General features: G+C 53.2%; 1 protein-coding gene across 5 annotated transcripts; it reads right to left on the reverse strand.

Moving 5' to 3' along the window:
- Positions 1-29: 29 nt before the first annotated feature.
- Positions 30-26,476, reverse strand: HOXB9 (homeobox B9). Of its 5 annotated transcripts, XR_005660549.1 has the most exons (6): positions 26,093-26,476; positions 22,005-22,177; positions 21,376-21,460; positions 18,499-18,626; positions 2,479-2,553; positions 30-221 (listed from the first exon to the last, which is right to left on the reverse strand). XR_005660549.1 is itself a non-coding variant. In XM_001507111.3 (2 exons), the coding sequence occupies exons 1-2, from the start codon at positions 11,526-11,528 to the stop codon at positions 7,759-7,761; spliced, it is 753 nt and encodes a 250-aa protein (XP_001507161.1). In that variant the 5' UTR covers positions 11,529-11,847; the 3' UTR covers positions 6,213-7,758. The 5 variants fall into 5 exon arrangements, 1 of the variants encoding a protein (XP_001507161.1); XR_005660546.1 differs by lacking the exons at positions 30-221; positions 2,479-2,553 and adding an exon at positions 7,909-7,994 and having other exon boundaries at positions 26,093-26,475; XR_005660548.1 differs by lacking the exons at positions 30-221; positions 2,479-2,553; positions 26,093-26,476 and adding exons at positions 7,909-7,994; positions 25,461-25,876.
- Positions 26,477-26,934: the final 458 nt, after the last annotated feature.

The raw sequence follows: 26,934 nt of genomic DNA on the forward strand, positions 1-26,934 counted from the left end.
CCTCCCTCCCCCCCCACCCCCACCCCCCAAAAAATATACCGCCACTTAAAGAGTTCCTCGCTTTACATTTCGAAGAAGAGATGCCAGTTCATAAACAGTTTTCGGTGATTTACTCCCTCGCAAATGAGTTGTTTCATATTTTGCTCTCTCTTTTCATGATCATTTACATCCATTAACTATACCTCATCTCATTGGTTTCTCGGCTCCACACGGACTCCGCACTGCGCGGTGGTGAGAGCGAGAGCGAGAGGGAGAGAGGGAGGGAGGAAAAAAGAGAGGAAAGAAAAAACGCCATGGAGAGAGAGGGGGAGGGGGGAGGGGGGGGAGAGCGAGTGAGCGAGAGCGAGCGAGAGAGAGAGAGAGAATATACGGATTAAATATGTTTAACTACCTACATTAATGAGATATCTCTCGTCTCACAACAAATCAAATACCTACCCGGACCACCCTAAAGATTGATTTGGGGAGCTGAGAAAAAAAAATGAAGGAGGCGCACTTTGTGCTGTTAATTTCGAGATTTTAACGAGGCAGTTTTAGTCTTTCGAAATGTCAGGGTCGCTTTGGAAAACTGTAAAAGAACACGGTTTAATTGCGTCGAGTTTTAAAAGGTCCTATAAATGTAATTGGTATTTTAATACAAGTTATCAAATCATACAGCTTCTTACCCTAAACATATTTTAAAACAAACGAGGTAGTCATATTTAAGGTTTTAATGATCAATTTCCTTATTATTGATAAAGGTTTAGCTCTCATATGGAGGGGATTGCCTTTGTAATAGGAACCGAAAACGGCTGTAAACTCTTTAACAAACTATAAAACGCAATAAAGCCGGAGATGTTGTTGTTGTTTATACCGCAGCGCATAAAAGCTGTTAGCGTTTTACGAGTTCCTTCCTCTACAGCTATAAAACTGCGGATCCGATTGGACCCGTCCGCCTTTATGCAAGATGCGAGCGTGTCAATAGCGAAATTAAAATGATTATGGGGGTTTCATCGCTATTGTCGACTCTTTCGACATTTTCGCCTCCTTCCACTTCCACTCTCTCTCCCCAGCCCGAGTGAGCAAGTCTCCCTTCTCTCTCCCCCATCACCATCTTATTTGGGATTCTTGACTTTTACTTAGGGTGGGGGTGTCCCCAAGACTGTGAGGTAGTGGGGTTCGCCTGCCTCGGGGGAGGGGCGAGGGGAGGGAAAGGGGGGAGGGGAGAAAAGAGAAACTTTCTGTTTTATGGACATTTGTTAACCGCTGAGCAAAGTTCGCCCCGCGGACTGCAGGCTCGGCAGTTTTGCACAGCCTCAACGCACGGATTCGGAAAAGCGCCCCGGTCCCTTGTCAGCAAGTTTTGGACCGCGTTTATTTTTTCTTGGGGGCTTGGTGGGGTGGGGGTGGGTGGGGGGAGGGGACGGGGACGGCGGGGAGGGTGAAGAAGAAGGAATGGTTCAAGCTGTATATTCCCAGAACCGATATGAGCCCCGAGTCCAGTTTTCCAAGAACCATCTAAGAATCCCTCTCTCTACTTCTCCCAATTCACCGAACGTGGTGAGGATTAGATTCTTATCGCGTTGACACCATCCAGGCCGAGAGGCAGAGGCGCTTTGTTGGGAGATATTTCTCTTCGAACCTGTGCCTGTACCGGTTTTAGGAACCCAATCTCCCCATTCTTCCCCTCCTGCCCGCTCATACCGCTCCGTGTTAGATTCGGGGAGCTGTCGGCATTGCCCATCGACTGTAAGGAGATCAATATGTCTTTTCTTTTGTCTCCCCACTTCCCAAGCCCTCTGAGTCCTTGGCTCTCTCCCAACCTGACCTGGAGAAGGGGAAAAGCAAAATTGAACCCTACCTCCGGCCCCCAATCCAGATTCACCCTGGGCACAAAGGGGGCGAAAATGTGACTGAAACTCCTGCTGCTCCTAATCGCCTTAGGAAAGCCAGAGATGCCCGGGGCCCCACATGCCCTCGGCCCAAGCCAACCCTCCAGCAATTCTCAATCCGTTTTCTTTCCCTCCTTCTGCTCCGCAAGTCCTTGTTGTACAACCCAGACATTTAGACTCGCCAATAGGGCTGATTGGCTTGTAGAAATCGAACGGGATTAAATCAAAGGCATTCGAATTTTTACTATTCAGAGTCGGTTACTGCTCATCCCCATGTCGTGACTTGGCTCCTGCCTTCGGAGATGCGCTGAAAGGCGCGCCCGAGGCACCCCCTACCCCTGCCCCCTTTACCCAAGTTCTTTGAGTCCTTTATTTTAGAATAAAAATTTCCACTGAGGATGGGGAGTGGGGAGCGAGACGCGAAAAGAGGAGAAAGGCACCGACAAGACCAGAAGCCGGGAAGTGAAGTGAAGGGATCGGGAAGGGGGGTGGGGGGTGGAGAAATAAAAAAGAAAAGAAGCGAAATCGCGGGCGAACTTGTTCTTGGAAGTTACCAGTTTCTCCAAGAGAAAGCAGTATTTTAGTTATGAGGTGGGGAGTGACTCACCGGCGGCGGGCGAGCATCGGGTCGGTCCTAAATCATCCCTGCCCTGTACCAGATACCGACGGAAGGAAAAGGTTTCTATTAGAAGAAAAACAAGAGGGAGAGAAGAACATTTATAAACACCCAACGGAGCAGAGATTTATTGGGAAAAGAGGAGAGTCTAGTTTCGGGGAAAGCTAACTTTTCCTCTTGCCGTTGACTCGAGCAACGGCTCGTTGGTCCCTTTGGAGTTTTGGGAGGGCCGCGGCATTCTTCGCTTATTCCCGGAAGGCAGGGAGCGAGACTGAGGGTCGGGGGTGCTGGAGAAGTTTTCCCTAGAGGCGGGTGGCTCGAGGGAGGGTCTTGGAACGAGAGCCGTCTCCGCTCCAGACGCTAAAAACTCCCCAATTGAAACAAGACTATCCCAGGTGTCCGGCCCCAAAGGCCCCAGCCGCGAGACTGCAGCACATTTCTCCCCCATCGGTTCTCCTCCCCAAAATTCCCCTTGGCCCCATCGGATTTTCGTCTGAAACGGTCCAGACGGCTCCCCAATGTCTCCCCCTTCTGCGAGCCGTCCAAAGAGAAGACCCCAGATCTCCCACACCGCCCCTTCGGAAATGGTTTCGGCACTCCATGTCAGCATCTTCAAACGTTCGGACACGCACCGACCCGCTTCCTCCGGGCCTCGCACGTCTGGCCCCCTTTCAGTCTTCCTTTCCCCACGCTGCCCTTTCCGACCCAATTTCTTCGGTCCAACCGAAAAAAGGTCGATTTATTATACATCCCTTCCCCACTTCTGCTTTCTGGTCTTTCACTGGGCCCAAGGCCCGCTTGACACCGTCCTTAGAAAGAGGCTCCCGATTTCCGGTCATCAATACCCAGCCCTCCTCACCTGGCGCCCCTCCCTGGCTTGGAATTGGAGTCGGTATGGCTTATTTACCCAATCCCTCCTTTTCGGTATCATTTTTCTCTTATTGAAAGGAAAGAGTGTCCTTCATCCCAAAGCTTCCTAAGATTCAAAATACCTCGGTGGGGGGTACAGTATCATCTCCAGTTTTTTCCAAGGGAATAAATACGACTGTGCCGGAACACGCCACAGTCGGGGAAACGTCTATAATTGTCCATGTATTTTGATTACGTTCGGATCATTCATGACTTTCGGGATTGCTCAGGTGGGCTGTTTCTCGGGCTATCCGGGGGCTGGTGGACGAGCCGGAGCCGACGGGGGATTTAGCGTGGAGCACGAGCGCCATCTAGCGGCCCTCTCGAGAAAGGCCCGCTCTGACGGCAATTTCATCGGACCGTTGGAGTGAGAAATGAGAGGGAGAAAACTTTCATTAGAAAAAAGGCGAGACTGAAAAAGACAGAGAAAGCTTCGAATTCCAAAAACGGCCGGGGGAAGTTAGCGAGCAGACGAAAAGAGCAGTGGAAGGGTCACGGATCTTTCGGCCCCGAATGTTACAGCAAGAGAATCGGAAGCCAGAAAAAGGGAGTGGGGATTGGCGATGAATCCCCCAATTGGGCTGGAGCGGAGACTCGGCGACCGAGCTTTCTGGAGCCAGGAAGGGAGCACGGGGAGGGAGCGGAGTTGTAAACAGATAAAGAAGCTACTGGCCCCTTTTCCAGACGTCTGGTTTGAACTTTGAGTGTAGGAATATGTGTGAGTGAGTGAGTGAGTGTGTGTGTGTGTGTGTGTGTGTGTAATGGTCTCGGTTTATGACTCCCGATTCGGAGAGATGCAATTGCTAAGGGGAGGGTGGCGGGGAGGGGGGGGGGTGAAAAAACCAGAACAAAGAAATTCTCCCGGATTGCGGCATTTCCAAAGCGTCTGCGACAACAAAATCAAACCTTCTTCCCCTCCCCTCTTTTCTTTCCCTCCCCCACCCCATCCCTCTGCCCTCCATCCTACCCTCTCGCCCCCTCGGCCTCACGACTAGGGGTGCAATGGTGGGGGACCCACATGTCCCCGTCCAACCCCAGCCACGTTGCTAATTTGTGAGGCCCCGAAAGTACCAGGGCGCTGTTTGCTTTGCTGCTATTTAGTTCCTTAACCTTCCGAAATGTATACGCTATAAAGTTTTATAGCGGTCATATTCTTTTATTGCGCGCACACTGCAGCGGGTCCCCTCTCTCTCGATCGCTTTTATGACAAGTTACTTCCCAATCTCCTCCTTCCCGGCTTCGCCTCCGCATCTCTCCCTTTGTTTGCCTTTGCAGGACGTCCTTAGAAGAGGAAACTGGGTTCCCCCCACTCCCCCATCCCGTCCTGTCCCCGTCCGCCCCCTCCCCCATCTCCTGCCCGCGGTTTCTCGGCCGGGACCGCCGTTGCCGCTACTGGCCTTCGCTTTTCCGATTTCCAATGTGAAAATCCCCACATCTAGCAAGAAGCCCTTCCTTATGTCTATCCCGAGTCTCACATAGAGTTTTCTCTCTCTCTCCACCGGTACAGCGCGGCTGGTTTCTCAGACAGCAGAGGGTAAGAGAAGGATTTGAGACAAGGGGAAGCACGCAGTGAATCGGGACTTTGTTTTCTCCCTCCCTTTCCAGCAGGTTTGACTCGATTATTTTCCGGGAAAAAGAAAGAGGAATAGGGGTTCCGCTTGTTTTTTGAGCCCAGACCCAGGTCAACCCCTTCAGGGAGGGCATGAAACTCCCCATCCTTCCCCCCCTACCTTTCAGTAGGAGCAAGGACTCGGAACAAACGTGGAGGATTCGGTCAAAAGTCTAGCTGTCCGCCAGCAAGAACCGTCGGCCTAGCGTCGTGCTGAGGACTCTTTCCAGTTTCGGACCTCTTCAACTGAGGGTAGAGCTCTGGACCTGACTCGAAATCCCTTTATCGGGTGTCTGGGAGTGTCAGAAAGAAATTCGGCACCCTGACCTCTCCCCACATCACCCCATACCTGTCTCTTTACTTTTCTCCCAGCGAACACTTCTCACACTGGCTTGAAAAAAAATAAAAACAAAGAAACAAATAACCAAAAAGTTCTAATAAAGATAATCTGGGAAACCTCAAAATCTCTTTTCGTTTCTACGCTTCCCTGGGCAGCATGAGGAAAAAGATTCGAACAGAGTCACGGTTTAAGAATTTCTTTTTTCCGATGGGTGAATAGGACCTTCGCCCTCTAACACTCTGGGAGAGGGGCATTGTGTTAGCCCCTTTAGAAAAGTTCACAAATCGGCTTCGTGGCTTTGAGTATCCGACTCAACCGCCTTCCTGTTTCTGCCGTTAGATATTACGAAAAATGGGGGGAACTCATGGATTTTGGACGAAGGAAAGTTTTAATTTGGGGGCTAATATTATCATTATCATGGCCACCGTCAATCAATCAACCGCTACCAGTAGTAACATTCAAGTCCTCCTGAGCCTTGGTCTTAAGAACTAGAGCAAGTTGGTGCTTTTGGAACGGGCTGAGGTTTTGACCCAAGTTCCTGAAGGAAGGTTTCGGGGAACCCTAAAACCTTTCAAGGACCCCAAAACTCAGGATATAGGGAAACGCGGCGCTTGGGACCCCTGTATCCCCCACCCTTGAGTTAAATTCCTGACTCTTACCCCCTTTTCTTGGGGTGCTGTTCCCAAAGAGAAAAACAACGAGGTAGGTTCGACTCCTCACTCTCTCCTTTCAACCCGACAGCGAGAGGGGAAAGGCCGACAGTTGCCGATACACAGATAGACACAAAAGCGAGGTTTATTTTAATTTTTTTTTTCAAAACGAACAGCCGGAGAACTCCGCCCCGCACCCCCCTCCCACCCCCCACAAATAAGCGACATTAGGAACCAAAATGGGCGAAACAGCCACCGAAAAATCACGACCACAAATCACAAATCACAACCACCACCGACGTAGCCAAAAAAAAAAAAAAAAGGAAAAGAAAAGAAAAGAAAAACTTCTACTCAAGTTCTCCCCCGTTCCGAGTTTTCCGTGATGCGAGGAAACGGGGGAGCATAAGTCCATCGGGAGTTAAAGAAAGGGGCGAAAAGAGAAATCGAATATCTCCGAGCAGCCCCTAGGGGAGACTTGACCGGTCTTTCCAACGCGGAATGAACCTAGAAGGGACGAGGCCGGATACATTTTGATTCATGGAGCAAGATACAGTTAGATTCTTCCGTGTCACCCAGCGGGTCATGAGGTTCATTTTCCCGGCGAGAACCGAAGCAGAACGCTGGGGTCTCTCTCTTCCGAATGTAAACAGAACGCGAATGGACCGGGGGGACGGACAATCCACCTATTCTACCCGGTTCTCGCCAACACCTTGAGGGGCGAAGGAGTTGGGGGGTGGGGAGGGGCGATATGCTATCTGTCCTTCTCATTTCTGACACCTACAAGCTTAACTTTAGATGGGTTGGAAATCGATTCACAATAAATTATCAATCTTAGTCCTCCCGTTGTTTCTTCTCCTCCAAAATATGGGTTGAGTTAAAAACAGGGAGACTGGGGAGTCCCTATGCGGTATGAGCGCGTTCGCTGGTGAAGGTGGCTTGGTTTTCCTGAATGAACAGTTTGGAGGGGCTAGGGCAAGAGACAAAATGGGGCCAGGAACAATGGGGAAGAGAATCAGGGAGGGCGCTTTAGAGGCGTAGCGTTCTCTAGAACGGGAGTCAGTTCGCTGTATAGAGTGATTAAAAAATTAAAGAGAGACACCGCAACCGGGGGGAGGGTTTGGAACCTCGTTAGTTCGAAAAGAGCAGGGCAAGTTATTAAATCGGAAATACTTTCCTTCTTCAACTGTGACTCTATCAGAGGGGTAGTAGTTTAATTATGTGTTTGTGACCGTTGCGTATATGCTTTTGTGTATGCTTCTAGGGGATTCTAGTGTGTGGTGTTTGTGTGTGTGGAGGGGGGATGTGGGTGTGTGTTTGTGTGTGTGGATGTGTTGTGAGAGACAGAGTGTGTGTTTGAATATTGTGGGGTGTGAAAGAGAGAGAGAGAGAAGCACAGAGAAAAAGTGAATTGTCCAGGCAGAGGCGTCTGACCCTTCCTAAACTGACCCGATCCGAGCCGCATCTGCAACCTCTCTCTCCGACTTTATTAAGAGAGGAGTTGCCCCTCTCGTCTTGTCTAGGAGAAGGAATACTCTCGCTTTCCGTTTACCTCCCAGCCTACCGGACCGGGTCGCCTCTCAGCTCAGCGGTCCCCATTTGGGATCCGGGACCTGGGGAAAATTAGGGGTGGGAAGTGGGGCTGTTTTCCCTTCCGGAAAACCCCCCACCCCCCATATATTGGTCCCCAGGACCATTTTGCAGCAGCCACCGGTATAAATAGGAGTGAACGGGGCAGGGAGAGGGGAGGAGGTGGAAAAGGGGGTCTAGTCTTTGCCCTGTTCCTTGTTCATTTTCTTCATTTTCATCCTTCGGTTTTGAAACCAGATTTTGACTTGTCTCTCGCTCAGGTTGAGCAGTCTGGCTACCTCGTGCCTACGGTCTCTGGTGAGGTACATGTTGAACAGAAATTCCTTCTCTAACTCCAGCGTCTGGTACTTGGTGTAGGGACACCGCTTTTTCCTGGACGAACGAGCGTGCAGCCAGCTGGCCGATGGGTTGGCTGAAAGAGAAGCAGCGACAGAAATCAGCCGAAAGGACGAAAATGCCTCATCGAACCCAAGCTTCCTGCTTCCTGCCTCTTGCCTGATCGTTACTGGACTCAACAAACCCCCTCCCCCAAACCCTCACTCCCCACCCCGGGGGCCATACTACCCCGAGCCACAGCTCTGCCTTTGTCGGATCAGGACCCGATCGGGAAAATCTACGTGTGTGTGCACACAGGGCACGTGAGGATCCTGTCCCGATCTGAGACACCCCGTGCGTGTGTGTGTGTGTGTGTTGTTGTATGTGAACAGGGCACGTGGGATCATGTCCCGATCAAACACGTCCGTGTGTGTATGTGTCCACAGAGCCTATGGACGCTGGATAAGGTGGTCCTTCGGATCGGCCACGGAAATATCCCAAATCGACTTACACCCTCTTCCAGATTTCCTGGTCGGCCCAGACCTCTAGGGGCATTGAGGATGGGGGAGGTGGTTACCTTGATCCGAGCCAGGCCTTGGGTTGAGTCGGGGGGCGGTAGGGTGGGGAGAAAGGAAAAGATGGGGAAAATCCCAACCTCCTTTGTTATTGTTACTGATGTGCCCTTTCCAATGTATAGTGTCCTGGCACAGTCTTAACTCAATCGCTTAAACACACCCGCAAATGTGTTCACCCACTCCTACATATACACACCCATATACCGGGACATATTGGCACACACACATGCACACAGACACAGACACACACACACAGTTGAACTATACACTCCCTCTCTACCAGATCTGGCTCCTGGCTCTGGAAACACCTTCGACCTCCATACCTTTACCTGCCCCCAAGTCCCGGGAGATTCGTTAGCAGAGGAAGTGACGGGGTGAGGGGGAGAAGGGAGGTTCAGGGGGCAAAAAACCCCCCCCATATACATTAGCTGTCTAGAGAAGGAGACAAGAAAGGGAATACAGCAAGATTACCTACAGAGCGGAGGGGAAAGTGGGTTTGGACAAGGGAAGGGATTTGGGGGGAAATAAACAAGAAAGCAAAATCTCAAACGGCTCCCTCGCCCTTTGCTTCTGCTTCTACCCTTCCTTGCAAACTCTCCGGTCTGCAACTGAATTTCAAACAACAACCAGCTTTTCATAACCTTTTCTCCAGCAATGAAACGCTCTGAATATTTCAAATAATCCGGTGCATTTTACGGTGTAAGCACCGCGTCGGACCAATTTCTGCGCTATTTCCTTACAGTGATTGACTGGGCTGGGAGATGCAGCAAAATTAAATATTAAAGAGGAACAGGGATGTTAATAATTGATGTTCCATGTCTTTAATGGGATTTGGGGTTGAGTTTGGGGGTTGCGCGCGCGCGCGTGTGTATGTGTGTACGCGCGCGTTTCCCCACAGACTGGGCGCGGTATATCCGGCATGGTGCTCAGGAACCGCGGGGCTTCTCCCGAGGACAGGAGCCTCTCGGATGGGTTGGGGATTTTCCTTTTTCGTCCTATCTGACCCCGAATGAAATCCGGTTCACTCTCCCTTTTCCTAGCTCCCCCGAGGCCCAGATGCTGCAATGAGGAAAATACCGTGAGGGCGGAAGTCTCGGCCCCCGCCTCGACCCCTCCCCATCCTGGGCCCCGGGCCCACGGCCCCGAAAAGAGGTGGCAGAGGAGAGAAAGCGAGCAAGGGGGGATTTCGAGCAGTCGAACCCGGTTTCACACTCCACGTATCCTTCCCGAACTACCCCGACCTATCCCTCAAGCCCTCCCAACAACTAAGCGGTTGATGGAGAAGGATTCGGGGCCCTGGTGGGGGGTCCTATTTCTGGCAGCGCCGAGATCCCCTGCACAGAGTCAGGTCCTCCGCCTCCTCCCCTCACCTCCAAACACGCCAGCTTTACCCATCGCCCTCCGGACTGGGGACAGATACTCCTCACCCCCCCCCCCCCCCCGCTCCCAAGCCCCCATCCCGCCTCCACCAGACTCCCACGACCTGATACCCAGCACCCTTCAGCCCGGAGAGATCCGAGCCCCCAACCCTGTCCCTCCTCCTCCCCCGGGAGAGATGGACTCGAAAGGGTGAGGGCCCAGAATCTCGGCTCGATGGCCGGACGATTCCCCTCTCATCCTTTCCCCTTGCCTGGCCCCGACCCCCTGGCGGTCGCGGACCCTGGGGCTCAGAGACGTGGAGGAAGCAGGAGGCCGAGGGACTCCGCTGTTTCTTTTCAAAGCCTCGTCCTCCTCCTCGTCCTCCTCCTCGTCCTCCTCCTCCTCCTCCGTGTCCATCCTTTCTCCCTCTCCGCCGGCATACGGTCCATTTTAAAGGACTGCTAAGCCTTTCCAATCAAATAAAAGCCATGAGAGCTTCCTCTCGCCTTCCCCCTTTGTCACCTTTTACCGTCTGCGACTGAAATAATCACTGGGCCAGCGTCATGCTAATACAAGAAAACACACTCCCAGTGACATGCATACACATAGATACACACAAACTTGCACCACCCCCCTCCCCATAAACATACAAACACATACACACACACACACACATACACACACTTCTCCAGGACAGAAAATTGAGGGGCCTGGAGTTCCGGGAGAGAACAAGGAGCTCCATCCCAAGTAGGAAATGTCCTCTTTCTCCTATTCCCTTTCTCTCCTCCGCCCCACGAGCAACTCCCCTCTCCGACCAAACCTCGTGCAGTGTCGTCTCTCGCCCACCTCGAATTGAGTCTAAGAAATAGAGAAGGAAGCTTTCTTTGATGTTCTCCCCCCGGATAGCGTTTGCTGCGGGATTTGAAGGGGAGACCCTCTGTCCCATCCCCCCACCTCCCATCCCTCCGACCACCCTCTCCAGCTCTCCAAACCCTCATCCCCCTCTCCGAACTGGCCCCAAGTCGTTTGAAAGTTCCGCTCGTCTGTCGGTTCGCCAGTCTTTCTCTTTTCCTCTCCCTCCCTCTGTCCCCCTCCATGATTTTAACTCTCCTTGGCCGTGCGTTTATTACCCCTCTTCCTCCGCTTGTGGCTGTTTCTTTCCTCACTTTTTATAACTTACTTTGATCAGCTCTTTCTTTGTCCTCGCTTCCTTCGCAAATTTTATTGTCCTCGTAGCCGGGCCTTTGATTCGACAGGATCGCTTCTCTGCCCGCCGCAGTTTCTAAATTGTACTCCTGGCCCGACCCCGGCTTGAGAAGCTGCTCCCCGGAGCCTCCGGCCAGCGGCTCCGCCTTGACCAGCCCCTGCCCGGGAACAGTGTCTGTCCTGGCCACCGGCTCCAGCCAGCTGCGGAGATACCTGCTCTCGGCCGGAGGGACCGCCTGGTGCTGAATGTACGGATGATACACCGAAGGGAGGGTCCCCGGAGGGTGGGGGTTCAGGGGCGTCCACGAGGCGCTGAACACCGGAGCTTTAGGCTGGAAACTACAGGATGGGAAGTCTAAATGCTCGGTGTGGCCGGGCTGGCGGGGCCCCGGATGCTGGCCCCCGGGAAACTTGCCGGGGGGTGCGTCTTCGCTCTCATGACTTATGATGGAGTCGACATAGTAACTGCTGAGCGTCCCCGAAATGGACATTCTCAGAGCATCATACAGGGCGCGTTACAGGGAAGGAGAGCCACCATCCGCTCTATATCGGTAGATGTAGCTAGAGGACCGAGCTTAGATTTGGACTCTCTCTCTCTCCCTCTCTCTCTCTCTCTCTCTCAACTTCTCCGCCAACAAAGTACAGTGGGGCTGCAGGGCTCGGCGCTCCTTGCAAAATGATTGGTCAAACTTTTTTCGTGAGCCTGATAAAGCGTCAGCCTCGACGTAAATCAATCGGGCAGAGGGGCTGCGCTCCCGCTGTCATCCGCGCTGCATTCCATATCAGGGATGGATTGTTTTATGCTTATGCAACGCGCCACCACGTCAGGGGCTTCGGCTTCCACGTAACCCCAGCCCGAAGCCGGCCGCCCGGAGTCCCCCCGGCAGGGGGCGGGAAGGGGGGGGGGAGAGGAGTGGGAGGGGGAAGAGGGAGGGGAAAGGGTAAAAAAAAATTTTAAAAAAAGCCTGCTTGATCTAAGGGGATCGGGGACAGAGAGACCCGAGTTGTCTCCGCAGCTGGGAGAGACGCGCGGGAACCATTGAAAAATAGCTATTTATCATCACCCACCCCCCGCCATTTCCCCTCCCTGGCCACCGTCGGTGGTTTCTTCTTTTTTTATTTAAAGAGAAAGCGTTAGGATCCTCCTCTGGACAAGAGGGATGGAAGGGCAGGGAGTTTGAGGGCTTAGGGGAGGGAGTCTGAAAAAAAGTCGTTATATTGGGAGCGATCTCCCATACACAGCTCTCACCGAATCACCCTATCTTTGCTCCCCTCCACCATCCCATCCCGAGGGAGAGAGGAAAGGGGAAACAGCAGGCGCGGAACTCCTCTGAACTTTCCCGCTAGGAAATACGGTTGGGGCTGAGCCGGCCGCAGGGAACTTTACTGGCTAAAGACTTTAATAAACTTCCATGAGCTGAACGGCGGTGAATTTTTACAGACAGGAGTGCGGTGGAGCCGGGGAGGCCGGGAGACGGGGAGAAAAGTTACCTCCCCTTGGTGAAACCCCCTCTTTCCCCTCACCAAAAAAAAAAAAGTTCCATCCCTTAGCCAGCAATGCCAGCTTCTCTCTGGGAGTGGGGGAAGTCTTCGGAAAACCTCGGGAGGCACGGGTGATGGGACAGAGGGTGAAGTATTTTTTCCACGTGTGGAGGATTGGGGTTCACTCTTGAGCCCCCCCAACTCGTTTTCCGCTCCTCGGCTACCGCCTGGAGCAGGAAATGTGGATCGATCCTCAGGCCTGTGTCGAGCATAGGCAGGCCGGAGTCCTGGCCGTGACCGGACACGGCGTTCCAGGCTGCCGGCCTCCCGCGAAGGAAGCGCGGTAAACCGGGGACGCCTGGTTGCCTCGCCGGCACTTTTGTTCCACTGGGATAAACTTCGCAAGTCACTTTAAAGGCTCCCGGCCCGTTTCTCCCAATCCTTTCTCCCTCCGAGATTAGGGAAAGCCCAGCTGATTCATTGTATGTAAAGGCGAGGAGCCTGCCCAAAACCTGGGACGGTTTTTCCAAGTTTTCCGGGGGGTGGGGGAGAAAATTGGGTGGGAACGGGAGGACAACGTTATATGGAGATTCGTTGGGATTCGTTGGGATCTCGAACGCAGGAGCGCCAACAAATTCAGGATCCTCAGTTCCCTCCCTTCTCCTACGAGGCCCTGAAACGAAAAACGATTTGGGGGGCAGGAGGGAGGCAAGTCCACCTATTTTATTTTCTTGCCTGCGCCCTACTCTGTCCCCCGACCCCAACCCCTCCTTTCAACGAGAAAGCCGAGGGCCCGAGCGCCCGTCTCTCCCTCCCGAGGAAGCCATCTCACGTCATTAAATGTGAGTTACGGCCTGGCCGTGCTGCGCGCCATATTTCTCTCCATTCCGGCATTTCCAGATGATTTTTTAAAGATCAATCCGAGGGCGGGCCGGCCGGCCGACCTCACCCCTTCCCGGGCCGCAGTTCAGGCTGCTGCGCCAGGGCTTTGCTGAGAACGCTTTCCGCTGGCCCTCCCGCCCGGCCTAGCTGGGTGGCGGAGCCGAGGAGGAGGTCGGACTCCAGGGGAAAAGCGGAAAAGGCCGATAAAAAAAGACGCCGAAACCAGGCACCTGCTCGGGAGGCAGTGGGAGGGAGGAGCCGCCGTCGCACCTGGGATGAATCCACCCGCCTCTCCCCTCCCCGATTCACCCGTCCCCACCCCAGTGAAACAACCGCGATATGGACAGTGGCAGGGACTCGCGGCCGTCATTTCTCGGAGCAGATAAATCAGAGTCCGAAAGGAGGCAGAAGGTCTAGGCTTCTTTTCCCGTTTTCAAGTTCCAAGCTCTGGTCTACACCCGAAAGATCTGATCGCGTCCCGCCTCGCGCTGAACGCTTGGGCCCGGGGGGACAGGCAGTAGAGAGGCTGAATGATCTTTGGGGTGGTATGGGGGGAAGGCTGGGGGCTCCCTCAGAGCCGAGCAAGCTTGACCATAGTGATCGCAACAATGGGGTGCCCAACGTTGTCCGGGTAGGGGACCGGTGGTGGGGAGTAAAAAACTCCAGGCCGGGCTGGCTCAGACTCCTGGGGGAGGAGCCTCTCTGGGCTGGGATTTGGGGTCTGGGGACGGCGGGGTTCAGGCCTGGGGAATTCTTTCCGGCGGCCCCCTCCCCCGCCCCCCCGCAGCCGCATCCACCCCCCCTCCCGAGAGCCCGGAGACCCAGCTTGGCGCCTGTTTGGGGAAGGAGGCCGATGTTGGATTTCACCCCAGTTTCCCCTGGGTCGTGCGGGCTCCCTCCGGGAAGTGGAGAGACGTCGTGCCAACTCAGACCGCCCTGGAAGTCGTGGCGCCTCCTGGAGCTTCGGCCCGTTGCTTTTCTGCCGGGCGGGGGCGGGGACCCGGGCGCCTCGGCGCCTCTGGTGGGACCCCGGCCGAGCAGAGAAGCCCCCGAGTCTGCTCGCAGGCAGCCTAAGCGGAGCCGGGCTGGTAGAGGCCGGGGTAGGGAAGAGTTGACCTTTTCTGTCTTTCTTTTCAATCCGGGATTAAAAACGGCCTTCTAACTCCTGAGTCCCCAAGGGGCCAAAACTAGCCTCCACCATGCAGGGTTCCGGAAGCAAAATTCTAGGTTTTTTTCCAGTCGGAAAAACAGGACCGCCTATCTGCCCTCCTCTCCCTTCCCTCCCTGCCTCTCTCCCTCTCTCTCTCTCTCTCTCGCCATTTCCTGCTCCCCAGCGGAGCTCGAACGCTTCCATCTGCCGGCAAGGGAGGCCGGACATAGAGACGGACAAGGTCTGGCCGGCCGAAGCTTCTGGGCCCGCAAGAACGAAGAGGGTGGGAAGGAGAGGGAAGAAGAAAGCAAGGGGAAAGAGGGGACCCAGTGATACTTTGACCGCCTCCGGGGTCACTCGCTTGGGGTGTGGGAAGGTTAGATCCTCTGGAAAGTGTGATGTCGTGTGTGTGAAAGAGAGAGAAGTCTGAATTAAACCGAAACGTAAACATTGGAGAGATGAAGTGTCATTGTGTAATGTAGATGTGTGCCATAAGTGTGAATGTTCAGTGGATGCCCATAATACACTTGACTCTGGATATATATGGGTCATAGATTCGCGCAGGGTACAAATGTATATATTCCTGTACATAACACCTACGCCCCCAGCCGCTGTTTATCTGCAACCCCCTCCCAAGATCGGTGCTGCCTGTATTTCCCCAGCCCCACTCCTCCTAGAGATAGGGCCCAAATCCTGGCCCGGCCTGTAGTCGCTCAGATCCGGAACCCATAGTCGGAATCCCTACCCAGAAAAGGCAGAACCGGGTCGACTGTGGGCAGATTGCTGCCGAGAAAGAGTCGACCTGAGCCGACCTGAGCGCAAGCCCGCTGGTGAGTTTAGATTGGGTAGGTACATGACGGAACATAGATTCATTTCCAGAAATGTCTCGATATATGACTGCCATCCAGGCTACCCGGGGGGACTCAAACTGGATGGGAGTGAATATAAACGTGAATTTGTGCCTGTGACTTTCATAGGGAAATGTATGTCCGTTCTGGAAAGGAGCTTAACTTGCAGGAGATTCGATATTTTAGACGTAAGATTGGATGCAGATTGGGCGTTTGGAAATAAATGGGTGAATAAATGTCTGAGTATTAAGCATAAATTCTTTCTTGACCATTTCTGTGAACTTCGGGATCGGAGAATCTTTCATATTGAAAATAATCTAGAAGAGGGCTTGTATTTGGGCGAATGTGCCTGCAAATCCAAATCCAAATCTAAATTTTCGCTCCCACACTAGCCCGGGACGGGTCCAGTTATCCGTGTATCCGCTACGTGTATGTTAATATATCGTTGCAGGGACCCATTTTTGTGTGGCTCCTCTTCTTGTAAAGTTTATCCATCAAAGAAGCGCCCAGATAGTATCATCTAGAACAAAACTTGTCCTGGGCGTGTATTGCTCTGGATGTTAATTGAACCCTAGTACTGTACAGGTGTGAAAATCCACCCTCTGTGAGTTTGTAATGCCAATGTATGTGGCGCCCAGAAATATAACCGTGTAAAACTGGACTGACCCGACGTGGAGATGGCCACACCGCCCAGGTCCGTGGTGGAAGGACGAGGGAAAAGGGTCTTGGGAAGATCTAGCTGCTGATTCCACAACTATATTAAACGCACTGAAATCTCAGAAGCTCCTCAAAGACCTCTAACCACCCGTCTTCACAGTTTTGTGGGCGATCCTCTTTTCCCCGCAATCTGGGGTCCTAATCGAAACCCGGAACGACTTGGAATGGCTTCTCCCGAGAGTGCGGGGACCCAGGGAGCCCCCTGGAAGCTTCTGTGAGAAGGGAAGTGGAGTCCAGGTAGAAGGTTATTTCGGAATTGCTTCCATAAACGCTAGAGCTGTTGTAAAACCCCCTCCTCCTCTCCAAAGCCCTTTATTGATTTGGGATTTTACAGCGCTTTTCCCAAGGGGAGGGGTCGCCGTGGGCAGCGGGGCGCCCGCGGGGAGGGAGCTGCGCTGAGCCGCGGCCAGGCTTGGCGGTAGCCCAGTGGACTCAAGGAGCCACCCCGCTTTCAGCAAGGGAGATCCGGCCCCCACTGGCCCTTCCTGCCCAGACCGCCGCCCGGCAGCCCCAAAGGTAGATTCAGCCATCCAAGAGGCTGGGGCTCCCTCTGGGAAATTGGATTTGACTATCCCAGAGATCCCAAATCTGCGGCGATCCCCGAAGCTCCCTCTTGCCAGCCGGTCCCTGGCCCGTTCGCTCCTCCCTCGGGCCCTGGGCAGTTCTGGAGGAGGGCAAGCGCGGGAGAAACCCAGGTTGATCCCCGATCTGGTGTGACCCCCGTGAAATCAGAGGGGACGACTCCGAGGCCCTGCTCCAGGCCCCGGGTGAGGCGGTGGGAGCGACTGCAGGGTGAAGCAGACCCCAGCCGCTCCCACGGGGTTTTCGGACCACATTTCTTCTATGGGGAAACAACAGGGCCTCTCTCTAACCAGGCCGAATTTCCCAGGGTCGGGCCAGGGAGGCCAGGGCGGCCGTATCCGCTCGGATCCAGAAGACGCGCCCCTTCCCTGGGGCAAAGTGCGAGGAGAGGTTTCTGTACTGGAGCCTGCGGGGTCAGCCCAGCAGCCTCCCTAAAATCCTTGAGGGATTCAGGTCCAGCCTGTTCTTGGGCAGAGAAGAGGAGGCCCTTGAGGAACCAGGCCCAGCCCAAGCAGGGTGGCGGGGTGGGATGGGGTAGGGCGGGACAGGGTGGGGCTGGAGGCCTGGTGTTAAAATTTTCCGATCCCTGGGGACGGTTTGGTGGTTGGGGGGGGGTTGGGGGGGTCGGGGGTCAGGGGCCCGGCACGCTGAACTCTTGAGACTTTGCGATAGGGGAGCACTGAAGAAACGGGTGCTCGTGATGGCGCATGCTGGAACAGCCAGGGCAGGAGAAAGACACTGCATCAGGCACCACGCCTAGGGAATCCGCCCCGACCACCTACCCCCACACTCCCCCAAACGCAACCCCGCTGGGGTCATGGGGCAGGAGACTCTCTTCGTCTTAGATCTTCTCTGACGTCTCTATGGGTTCCCCTGTTGCCCACGCCTCCCACCCACCCGCAGACCCGGCTCGGGAAAGGAGATGGCGTCAGTCCAAGGGTTTACATCTTCCTCGGGAAACTAATTTCCGAGGAAGCCAGTTCCAGCCCACCCGGGCCATGGACTCGGCTCCCACGCGAGGCCTCCGCGGCCATTTTATGAATGAACTTTTCCCCACCGGAGACCAGTTGCTAGGAAACCGAAGGGCCGGAAGGATCGATTCTCTGCCTTCTCCCCCAGCCTGGCCCGACCAGGAAACAAGCGGTCCAGTGGTTTCGCTTTCCTCCGTGACTCGAGTTCCCTCAAACGGAGGCCCGGCTGGGGGAGAGGGGCTCCAGGCTCCTTGATCCCAAACCCTAAGCCACTCCTGAGCTCCTCCGAGAGGAGATTTAAGGGGTTCGAGAGGCATCTAGAATTGCCACGTGGCTGTTTCTACACCACAAGAATCACCACCGCCTATTTCATGAACACATTAAAGAATGCAATCCCCCTGTAAATGCCACCCACACCAAAGCCAGAACTATTTTGTTTGTAACTGGGAAGAGAGAGGCTGAGGTCGGGCGGGGCGGGGGCGAGGGGACGGTGAAAGGGCAGGAGGCGGAAGCAGACAAGGAGACAAGGACAGAGGTAGGCCGACATATAGCCGAGGGTCACTTTAGACTCCCTCGAAAATGCTTTGGCTTTGTTGATTCTCCTGGGGAAAAGCTGTTGAATCCGACTATTTCGACTGGTTCGACTCTGAGTCGGCGAGAGAAAAGGTTAAAGTTCCAGGGAGAATCTCACGAGACTTTCCACTTGGAACCAGGGAGAGTAACTTCTTAGTGACTTAATTCCACCCCTCATCACAAAGCCACCAGGATACGATAGCCGTGTGCCCAACCCCGCAAAAAGTGAGGTGGAATTGAAGTGAAATGGACTTACCTGCGGCGCCGTTGTCTGTTGGACGGGTCTGGGCTCGGTTTTTGTTTTTTAATTTGATGAGAAATAGCAATAATCACGTCCATTCCGCTTCACCCCTCCTGCCCCGTGGGCCAGTTTCGGGACCGTCTCTGCAGGGAAAAACAGTCCGGCCTGACTTAGCTCCGGATTTCCCGCATCGGCTCCTCCGCCGGGTGGGACAGGACGGTATATAAATCTCTCCCACCGGAAATACCATCAAACTTAACCGCGTTGATGAACTCCCAACACTTTCCAAGCCGTCCCTCCCGGCGCAGAAGGGTTTCTCGGCTATCAGAAAGAAGAAGACAAGTTTTCGAACCGAGGCCGGTCCGGCTCGTCTCTTTTCCCAATACAACACTTTGTTCTCCTCTAGGAAAACAGAGTCCGAACTTCGTGGATATTGACTCCGTGTCAAATCTCCGTGACTCCCCCCGCCCCCTCTCCTCCCCTCGCCCCCTGCATGAGCCCCCGAAGGGAGGGCGAGCCTGGAGGAGGAGAAGCAGCGTGGCCTAGTGGAAAGAGCCCGGGCTTCGGAGCCGGAGGACCTGGATTCTAATTCCGACTCTGCCAATTGCTTGCTGTGTGACCTTGGGCGAGTCTCTTAACTTCTCTGTGCCTCAGTTTCCTCAACTGTAAAGCAAGGGTTAAATACTTGTTCTCCCTCCTACTTGGACTGTGAGCTCTGTGGGGTACAGGGACTTTGTCCGACCGAATTAACCTATCCTAGCTCTTAGAACAGTGTAAGCCCTTAACAGATACCATAAAAACAAACAAACTAAACCAAAAGCAGGGAGCTCGGTTCCGCCAAAGGCAAACCGTTCACACAATGGAAACGGGGAAATAAGAGAAATTTGTTCGGGTCCTGTGGCCTCTTTTCTTCCTCTTCCTCTTCCCTCTGTTTTCTCTGCAGAAAGAGCGACAGGACACTCCAGGCCGGGAGCTTTTTCAAATCTTCTTCCCGACCCCAACCGCTCAGTGCTAGTAGTGCTTTGGGGCACGTTTCTACCCAAACAGAAATCTAGGTCGGGGCGGTTAGGGAGGAAGAGGCTACTCTCTCTTATCCGAAATAAATCCCAAAGAATCGAAATCAAAGACTGCTGAAAACCCATTACCTTCAAGATTGATCATTCATGAGATCATTCAGGATTGATCTCAAATATCTGGATATTTCAGACCAAAACATTTCGGCCTAGATATTCTTTTGAGTCTGTATCCATGTCCCCTAGCCTGTAAGCTCCTCTTGAACGGAGATGCTGTCTACCTACTCTATTTTATTGTACTCTTACAAGAGTTTAGTACAGAGCTCTGCACACAGTAAGCGTTCAATAAACTCCATTGATTGACTGAGGTCAAGGACACATTTGGGTTGGGAGGACTGAAAACTCGAACAGTCTTGGGGATAGGGTGGAGGAGAGCCAATCTTCTTATTCCTGTGGCTCTTTTCATAGCTATCCAGGGCCCTGCCTTCCATTAATTAATTAATTCATTCAAACGTATTTATTGAACGTTTACTGTGTGCAGACTACTCTACTAAGCGCTTGGAAGACTACAAAAAACCAACAGACACATTCCCTGCCCACAATGAGTTTACAGCCTAGAGGGGGAAACAGACAAAGACTACAGCTTAACTCTTGGTATCAGGTATGCAATAGCAAACTAAGGGTCAGTGGAAATAGTTATCCAAATAATTCAAGATTGATTGCCTGAAGATAAAAAAAAGTTGCCTCAATTTTCTGGATAATTCAAATTAACTGTCCACAGTTGACTGATCCAGATAACTGTCGCAATTATCCATTTCATTTAGTGACTGTAGCCCTCCCCATAAGGCGAGCCTAACTGAAGCCCTAGCTGTCTATGGTTCTACCATGAATCGGATCCTTAGGTTCATTTTTCTAATATTTTTGAGGCTCGAGGGTTGGATATGAGAAAAACAACCAGATAATTTCCCAGTGTAGAACCGACCAATCCGTCATAGCAGTTGCTGTGTTAGGAGCCTGAATGGGCTGAACCGTTTTGTCTCTCAAATACCCCATGGCCTGAATTACCTGATTATTCTAGGTAAATTGCTTTGGGGATGGGGGTGAGGAAAAGGAATATTCGGATACTTCATTCCCTAGTGTATTTTTAGCTCTTAATGGTCCGGATAATTTGCCTTGCAGGGGCGGCCTGGTGTGCAAGAAGCCCTCCCCTCTCAGTTCTTCCCAGAGCGCCTAGCGCATTAATTGTGCCAGAGCAGAAAGCTGTTAGACCCCCGCCGAATAGTCCTATTCTAAGATGTGCCCTCATGGAGACTCTTTCAACCTTCACTAAGGTCGTTCCCGTGATCTTGGTACCATATTTAGCACTTCCCGTCGCGGTACATTTACAAGAAATCTCAGGTGTATGAACTACGTTAGAATGTATATATTATACATGTATATATATATAGTATTTAGTATAGTAAATTATTATAGTATTTAGTATAGTATAGTATTTTATAATGTTATAAAGTCAGCAGCCTCACCTCTGGGAGCAACTGGTATTAGTACCAGTCTACACCGCCTCAGAAACCCGGATGAACCAAGTCTCAAAATTCTTTGCTGAAAATCAAGGGCAGGGGGTGACGGGGGCAGGGGGGAGGGGGGAAACAGATCTGGGAACTGAGTGACCCCAACGGCTCTCTAGGTTACTAGAACTCACTGGTTAGTTACCAACTCTACTTGAGAGAAAAGACCCCAGTTATATTAATTATTCACCTAATTTGGATTCTAGAGGTCTGCCCTCAGACTCTTTTTCCAGCCAACCGTGTTAGCAGGCTCCAAGACCTGAGTCGTAGTCGGTCTGGGGAGTTAGGCAGTTGAGAGAATCTGCGTTCAGTACCTTGTAAAAACGCGCCGGGGTTACTGGGAGCGCCGCTCGGAAAGAATCACTCAAGCCTTCCTTATTTTTTCCAAGCACTGAGGGCCTGAAAACAATTCAGAGTGAAATGAAAGGTTGCGTATTGACCAGGACAGTTGGATGTGGGAGATGCAGTAATCTGGACTATTTAGAATTTAAGAATTTTCCGCGTTTTCCTCAAAAAGGATTGCCTCCTTTCAGTGTCCCAACCGCCTCCTTATTTTGGGTAAAAGGAGGTCAGAATAAATAAATTCGGGGATTAGGACACACACCCCAAATCCCCCACCCACCACAGGTTTTCCCTTCCCCTCCTGCGAAATTCAAACCACATAAAAGATTTCTGGATTTAACTCATCCGAATAACCGTAGCGGTATAGGCACGGGGCCCGAGGAGGGTGAGATCAGGGAAAATCAGATCTGAATCCCTCCCTGGTTGTTATTACCCTCGACTTTATAGGAAGAAAAGCAATAAAAATCCGGCCTCTCCTCTCCCCAAGGGGCCCCGAGGGCTCTGAGACAAGGGAAACTGAGGCGCTGACTTAGCCCCGGCCCTTCTGATGGAGCGTGGTTTTAATAAACTTCATTCTCCGGTTTTGGAACCAGATTTTCACTTTGTCTGACGGTCAGGTTCACGCTGAGACTTGTCTCTAGGCGGCGCTCGCGAGTCAGGAACGTCGTAAAGAGGAATTCCTTAACCAGCTCCAGGATCTGGGCCTGCAAAAGGCTCTGCTCTCTCCGGTCGCCTTTGGCCAACTCCCCGCTGTCGTTTCCGTCCTCCGATCCTCTGTCAAGCAAGACAAACACGGTTTAGAGAAGGGCAGTAGCGGCGGAACTACTTCCGGGGAGTAGGGGAGTAGGGGCCGGGGAGGGGTGGGGGGTGGCTCGAAGCGATCCACAAAAAGATAAAGTAAATCTACGAGGGTAGGGGGAGGCGGATGAACGGCTGAGCCTCCCCCCAGAACAAAACCAAGACGCGGTTGATCGTTTCTGGGTTTGTTCTGCACAGTGACAACAGCCACACCGCGTAATTCAGGATAAAAACTCCACTTTGGGGCTGGAATTGGCCGGTTCGCTTCTACATCGATCATATTAACCAGATAATTCGCCACCTTGCTGAGATGCAGCCATTTCGTGGCCGAGAGAATAAGGCCACGGTTACACATGCAAAGAACTGATAGTTGAGGTCTTTGACACCCTTCATCTTGAATAATCAGGAAATTTCAGATAGACAGATTATTTTATGCCGAAATATCTCAATAGCTGCGACCTAAGCGAATTCTTGGGCTTCCAGGACTCTGACCATTGGCGTCTGCGGGTCCGCGCTTAGGTTTCCACGCTCTGGCAGGCTGATTTAGAGTTTCCGAAAACGTTGCTCCCCTTCCCAAAGGTGAGGTATGTGTGTGGGGGTGGGAGGTGGGAGGGGGCACGGAGGACCAGGAGCTGGACGCCCCTCCTTTTTCTGTCAAGGCGTTTCCGATCCCAAGCAGCTCCGGGACCCACGTTCTAGAAAGGGGTGGGGACCCATCCGGTTCTAAGGAGCCGGATGGAGTTCAAGGCAGAGTCCTCTCCTCTTTGGCTTCGGACGACCTCCCCCGCACTACAACGCTACTCCTCCACACCTCCTTGGTTCCTTTCCTGTTTGGAAACTCTCAACCTTACTCCCACCCTCCCCCGGACACCGCCAACCACCGAGCTGGATAGGCCCCCTCCATCTCCTGCCCTTGCCCTGAGACAGGAAAGGAGGGGCCCTCCGCGTCTGTCTCTGCTCCCGGCTCGGACTCCACTGAATCAGAGGGGAGTGAGCTAGGTCAGAGTCCGGCCGAGACGCCTCCCCACCCTTCGGTTGGCAGGTCCAGAGGGAAGGCGAGGCGGGTTGGAAACCCGAAACCCCCAACCCTCAGCCTACCCTCCCCCTCTCCCGTCCTGTAAGAGGCGCCTTGAATGTCCTCCAGTACTTTAGTTACCTCCCCCAGGGATTCAGCCCTGGCTTACCAGGCGGCGCATTCTGGGAACCCAAGCCAGGTTCAGGGAGAGTGGCTCCGTGGTGCAGGACAGTTAATGTCCGGGATCAAGGACCCCCAACTCTGGGCCCTGCCACAAAGTCGGCACCGACACCCCCACCTTAACCGAGGTGTGGACGACAGCCAGCCTGCCTCCGATGGTCTTCCTATGGGGGCCACCTAAAACGTTTCCACTGACCCGACCCTGGCCCTGCAAGGGTCACCAGAAATTTAACCGAATTTTACATGCCTAAAAATGCACTTTCCCTAGAAAGATCCGGAGGAATTGGTGGCACAAACGATACTTTTATGCCTGAAATACCTTGATGCTTTCCTGGTGTAGACTCAGCACACTGAGAGTTTTCGGGGCAATTGAAACTAGGTGTCATTATTTTTACTGTCCCTGATCTTCTCCCCTAATGCAAGATGCATTTATCTGGGATGTTTACCCAATGACTTTCACACAGAGACATTCCCAAGAGCACATTTTCAACACAAGCCCCTGCCGCGCCATGTACCCATTGCATCTGCGGGTCAACAGATTCGGTAGCTTATTTCGCTTGATTTTTAGTGGGCTTTTCTTCTTCAGGTTCACGGACTTAGGAACTTTGCAACCTTGAAAAATTAGTTTGAAAATCGCCCCAATACAACATCAAGATCGTCCTGGGGAGAAGGGAAGACTATAGAATTTCGTGGATATCGGGATCATCTTTCTGGCAGACAGTTGAGCGCAAACGCCCATTTCAGGCTCGAATTCTCCATACAACGGACACTAGATCTCGACTAAACTGGCACAGGCAACCGAAGTCGTATTTACGCGGGGACGATAGCACAGGCCCCGGTATATATGGCACGTAATATTGACTTTTTCCTGTACGCGACCTAATATTCGCTCTACCAGTCCACACAAGTTTTCATTCTTCAAAAACAAGAGGAGGCCTCTCCCGCTGAGGTTTTTATTCTTATCCTTTCTGAGGTCGTTGGGTCTCAAATGATGTGGAAATGAGGACAGATTTGCTGCTCTGACGTCTTATCTTCGCCTCCTGGCCAGGCTGGGGAGAACTGGCCGGGTGGAACAAGAGGCCAGCGTCGCGGGGACGAGGAGTCTGGAGGTGGGCATCCTCTGTGGCAAGTTCTCAAAGATCCAATTAAAGTTTTTTTAATTAGGAAAAGAATGGAGCCGAGGGGAGATCTTCCCCCCAGAACGCCCCGCTCTATCTATTTAGAGCAAACTTAGCCATCGTCCACAATTATCCGAAAAATTCAGGCGAAATAGAGTTCCGGGGTCGTGAGGACCCTACAGGAGCCTGACGAAGGAGAATACGGTCTCGGGACCCGCCCCGACTTGGGAAGGGACTCAACAAGAGTGGGGAGATCAGGGAGGTTAGGGCGCTCTCGAGAGCCAGGCTCTTTTGCCCCCTTTTACCCAGGGAGGGATAATGTCTCCATTATCGGCTTTCCGTGCCAAAGCGAAGCCCGGGAAGTAAATTCGGGGAGTGAGTTGATCGGAGATCTGAGCCCGCGACGACTGGAAGCCCTGCCGGATCCCTCGTCCTCCCTTCCTGCGTGAGTCCGGCTCTTCGAGGGCCGATTATCGGGAGGCCGCTGGGAGGAAAAGGTCTTGGAGCGGCGCGGGATAGGAGATCACGGCCATATTAACCGAGACAATCCGTTGCTTTCCAGATTCCAAAGCGGAGGCTTGGGACATCAGAACACCCGGGAGACATGAGTCCGCGCCGGCGGAGCAGCCACGGAGGCTATTTTCTGAACCCGTTTTCGTAGGTCGCAGAGAGGATCCGCATAACCTCTGATCAGGCAGGTATTCCGAAAGGAACTTTCGAGCGGCTTCCTTCGGTCGCAGACATATACGCGAATTTCTATTCACGCGTACCGAAAGTCCGTGCAGATGGATTCCCAAATAAGCACGAACAGTGAACTCCGGCCCAGATTTACACCCAGAAATCTTTTTTAAAATCCCCGTGTGCTATCAATGTGCTCTTCCCTCTCCCCTCCTTCTATAATTTAATCAATTATGGGAACAGTTACTTCTATCCTCCGCTTGCTTACCCGAATGTCCATCCGCTGCAGCCCCGGTGTCCATCTGTTTCGGGGGGTGTCTTTTCATCCGCTCCCTTTCTCGAGCAGCAGAGGGTGGCGGCGGTCCCGGATAGGACCGAAGCCCAGGAGCGATCAGGTCAGGCTTCCACGAAGGAAGTCTCCCCAAACCCGGAGGACCCAAGCCGTGTCCTCCTGGACCAGAGAAGGCCCCATTTCTTTTTTCCCCCAAATTATTATTATTGTTATCAATAATCGATCGTAACAATGACCTCCTGTCGGCTCTAATAGGGTAGACAGTTCGCTCCCCCAGCAAAACAATTAAAAGTCTTCCCGCGCCTAATGGTCTCTGATTAATAGCGCGGGGGGCAGAGGGCGGATGCAGCCAGCCGCATTATAACCGACCGGCGACACTGCGGATTCTGAGCAGTTTTGATTTTCGCGGGAAGGGGCGGGGGGAGAAGGAGAGAAACCAGTCTGTCCCGGTAAGGGCCAGAGACATTCCCGGGAGCCACGTCACCGAAAAGTTACTTCTTTCAAAAAAGCAAAACGGTCACCTGGAGAGCCGGAGATAGGGCCGTCAGGGCGACTTTACAGGTATCTGGCTGTCCAGCCACCCCCTCACCGCCCCCCGGGCCGCTTACCTGTTCGATCGGAGGCGGGGCGTCGAATCGCAATAAAACCTCATTCTGTCCTCGGCTCAATCCCTGCCGATTCCTCCCTAAAACGGGTTTTGCTCCGGCTCATCCTCTCCCGTCGTCTGAGCCGATGCCTGGGTTTTGTTCCCGAAGCGATTTGGCACTGTAACCTCGGCCGCCTCCAGCTCTCTCAGAGTTGGCTGGGCACTGCTCCCCGGGTAAAGGGCCAAAATGTATGCCTTCCTGAGCCTCAAACGGCCGGCTGCTGAGTCTGGGTCCAGAAATCCTCTCCCCGGAGGGAAATGGTTTTCCCTACACAACACCTTGAGGCCTGGCATCTCCCCATCTCAGCCTCCTGGATTTCCCTTCCCTCTTCCCTCTGAGGGGAACTCCTGAGCCTTTGGTCCTGGCACTGGGAGACGGGAGGTTCTCACCAGGTCCCGGCGACCTTGAGACCCGAGTAGGGGTCGGGAATCTGGATAAACCGGGCCATTCCGGCCCGTTTCCCCCATCGCTCTCCGAAGCCTGCCTCGCCGAGAGCCTGGCGCCAGCGGCGACATCCTACAGAAGCAACCTATATTTCTCTGCATCTGTCGGAAAAGACGATCCCTCGTCCTCCCCCACGCCACCCCCCCCCAGGGAGAGGCAAAGACAGGAGCCGAGTCTGGCCGGCTGCGACAGCTTCTTCCTAGATTCTCCGGGCCAGCGGTTAAGGTCTGCGGGGGAGGGCGACGGAGAGAAAACAGCTCAAAACTGGGGTGTAAAATATCCCCTTCTCTTTCCCTCTGAGTGCCCTGAGAACTGGGGACGGGAGAAGAGCGAGAAACCTGTCTAGCGGGCTGAGGTGG

This window comes from Ornithorhynchus anatinus, chromosome 11 (genome assembly GCF_004115215.2).
Source record: "Ornithorhynchus anatinus isolate Pmale09 chromosome 11, mOrnAna1.pri.v4, whole genome shotgun sequence".
NCBI classification, from domain to species: Eukaryota; Metazoa; Chordata; class Mammalia; order Monotremata; family Ornithorhynchidae; genus Ornithorhynchus; species Ornithorhynchus anatinus.

What these genes read in the sequence shown, in the direction of transcription:
- HOXB9 (XM_001507111.3), bottom strand. Translation starts at nt 11,528, where the DNA reads ATGTCCATTTCGGGGACGCTCAGCAGTTACTATGTCGACTCCATCATA. An exon ending in CAAAGAAAGAGCTGATCAAA is followed by an intron (nt 7,995 to 11,011) that starts GTAAGTTATAAA and finishes CTTCTCTTTCAG; the next exon opens with CCAACCCATCGGCCAGCTGG.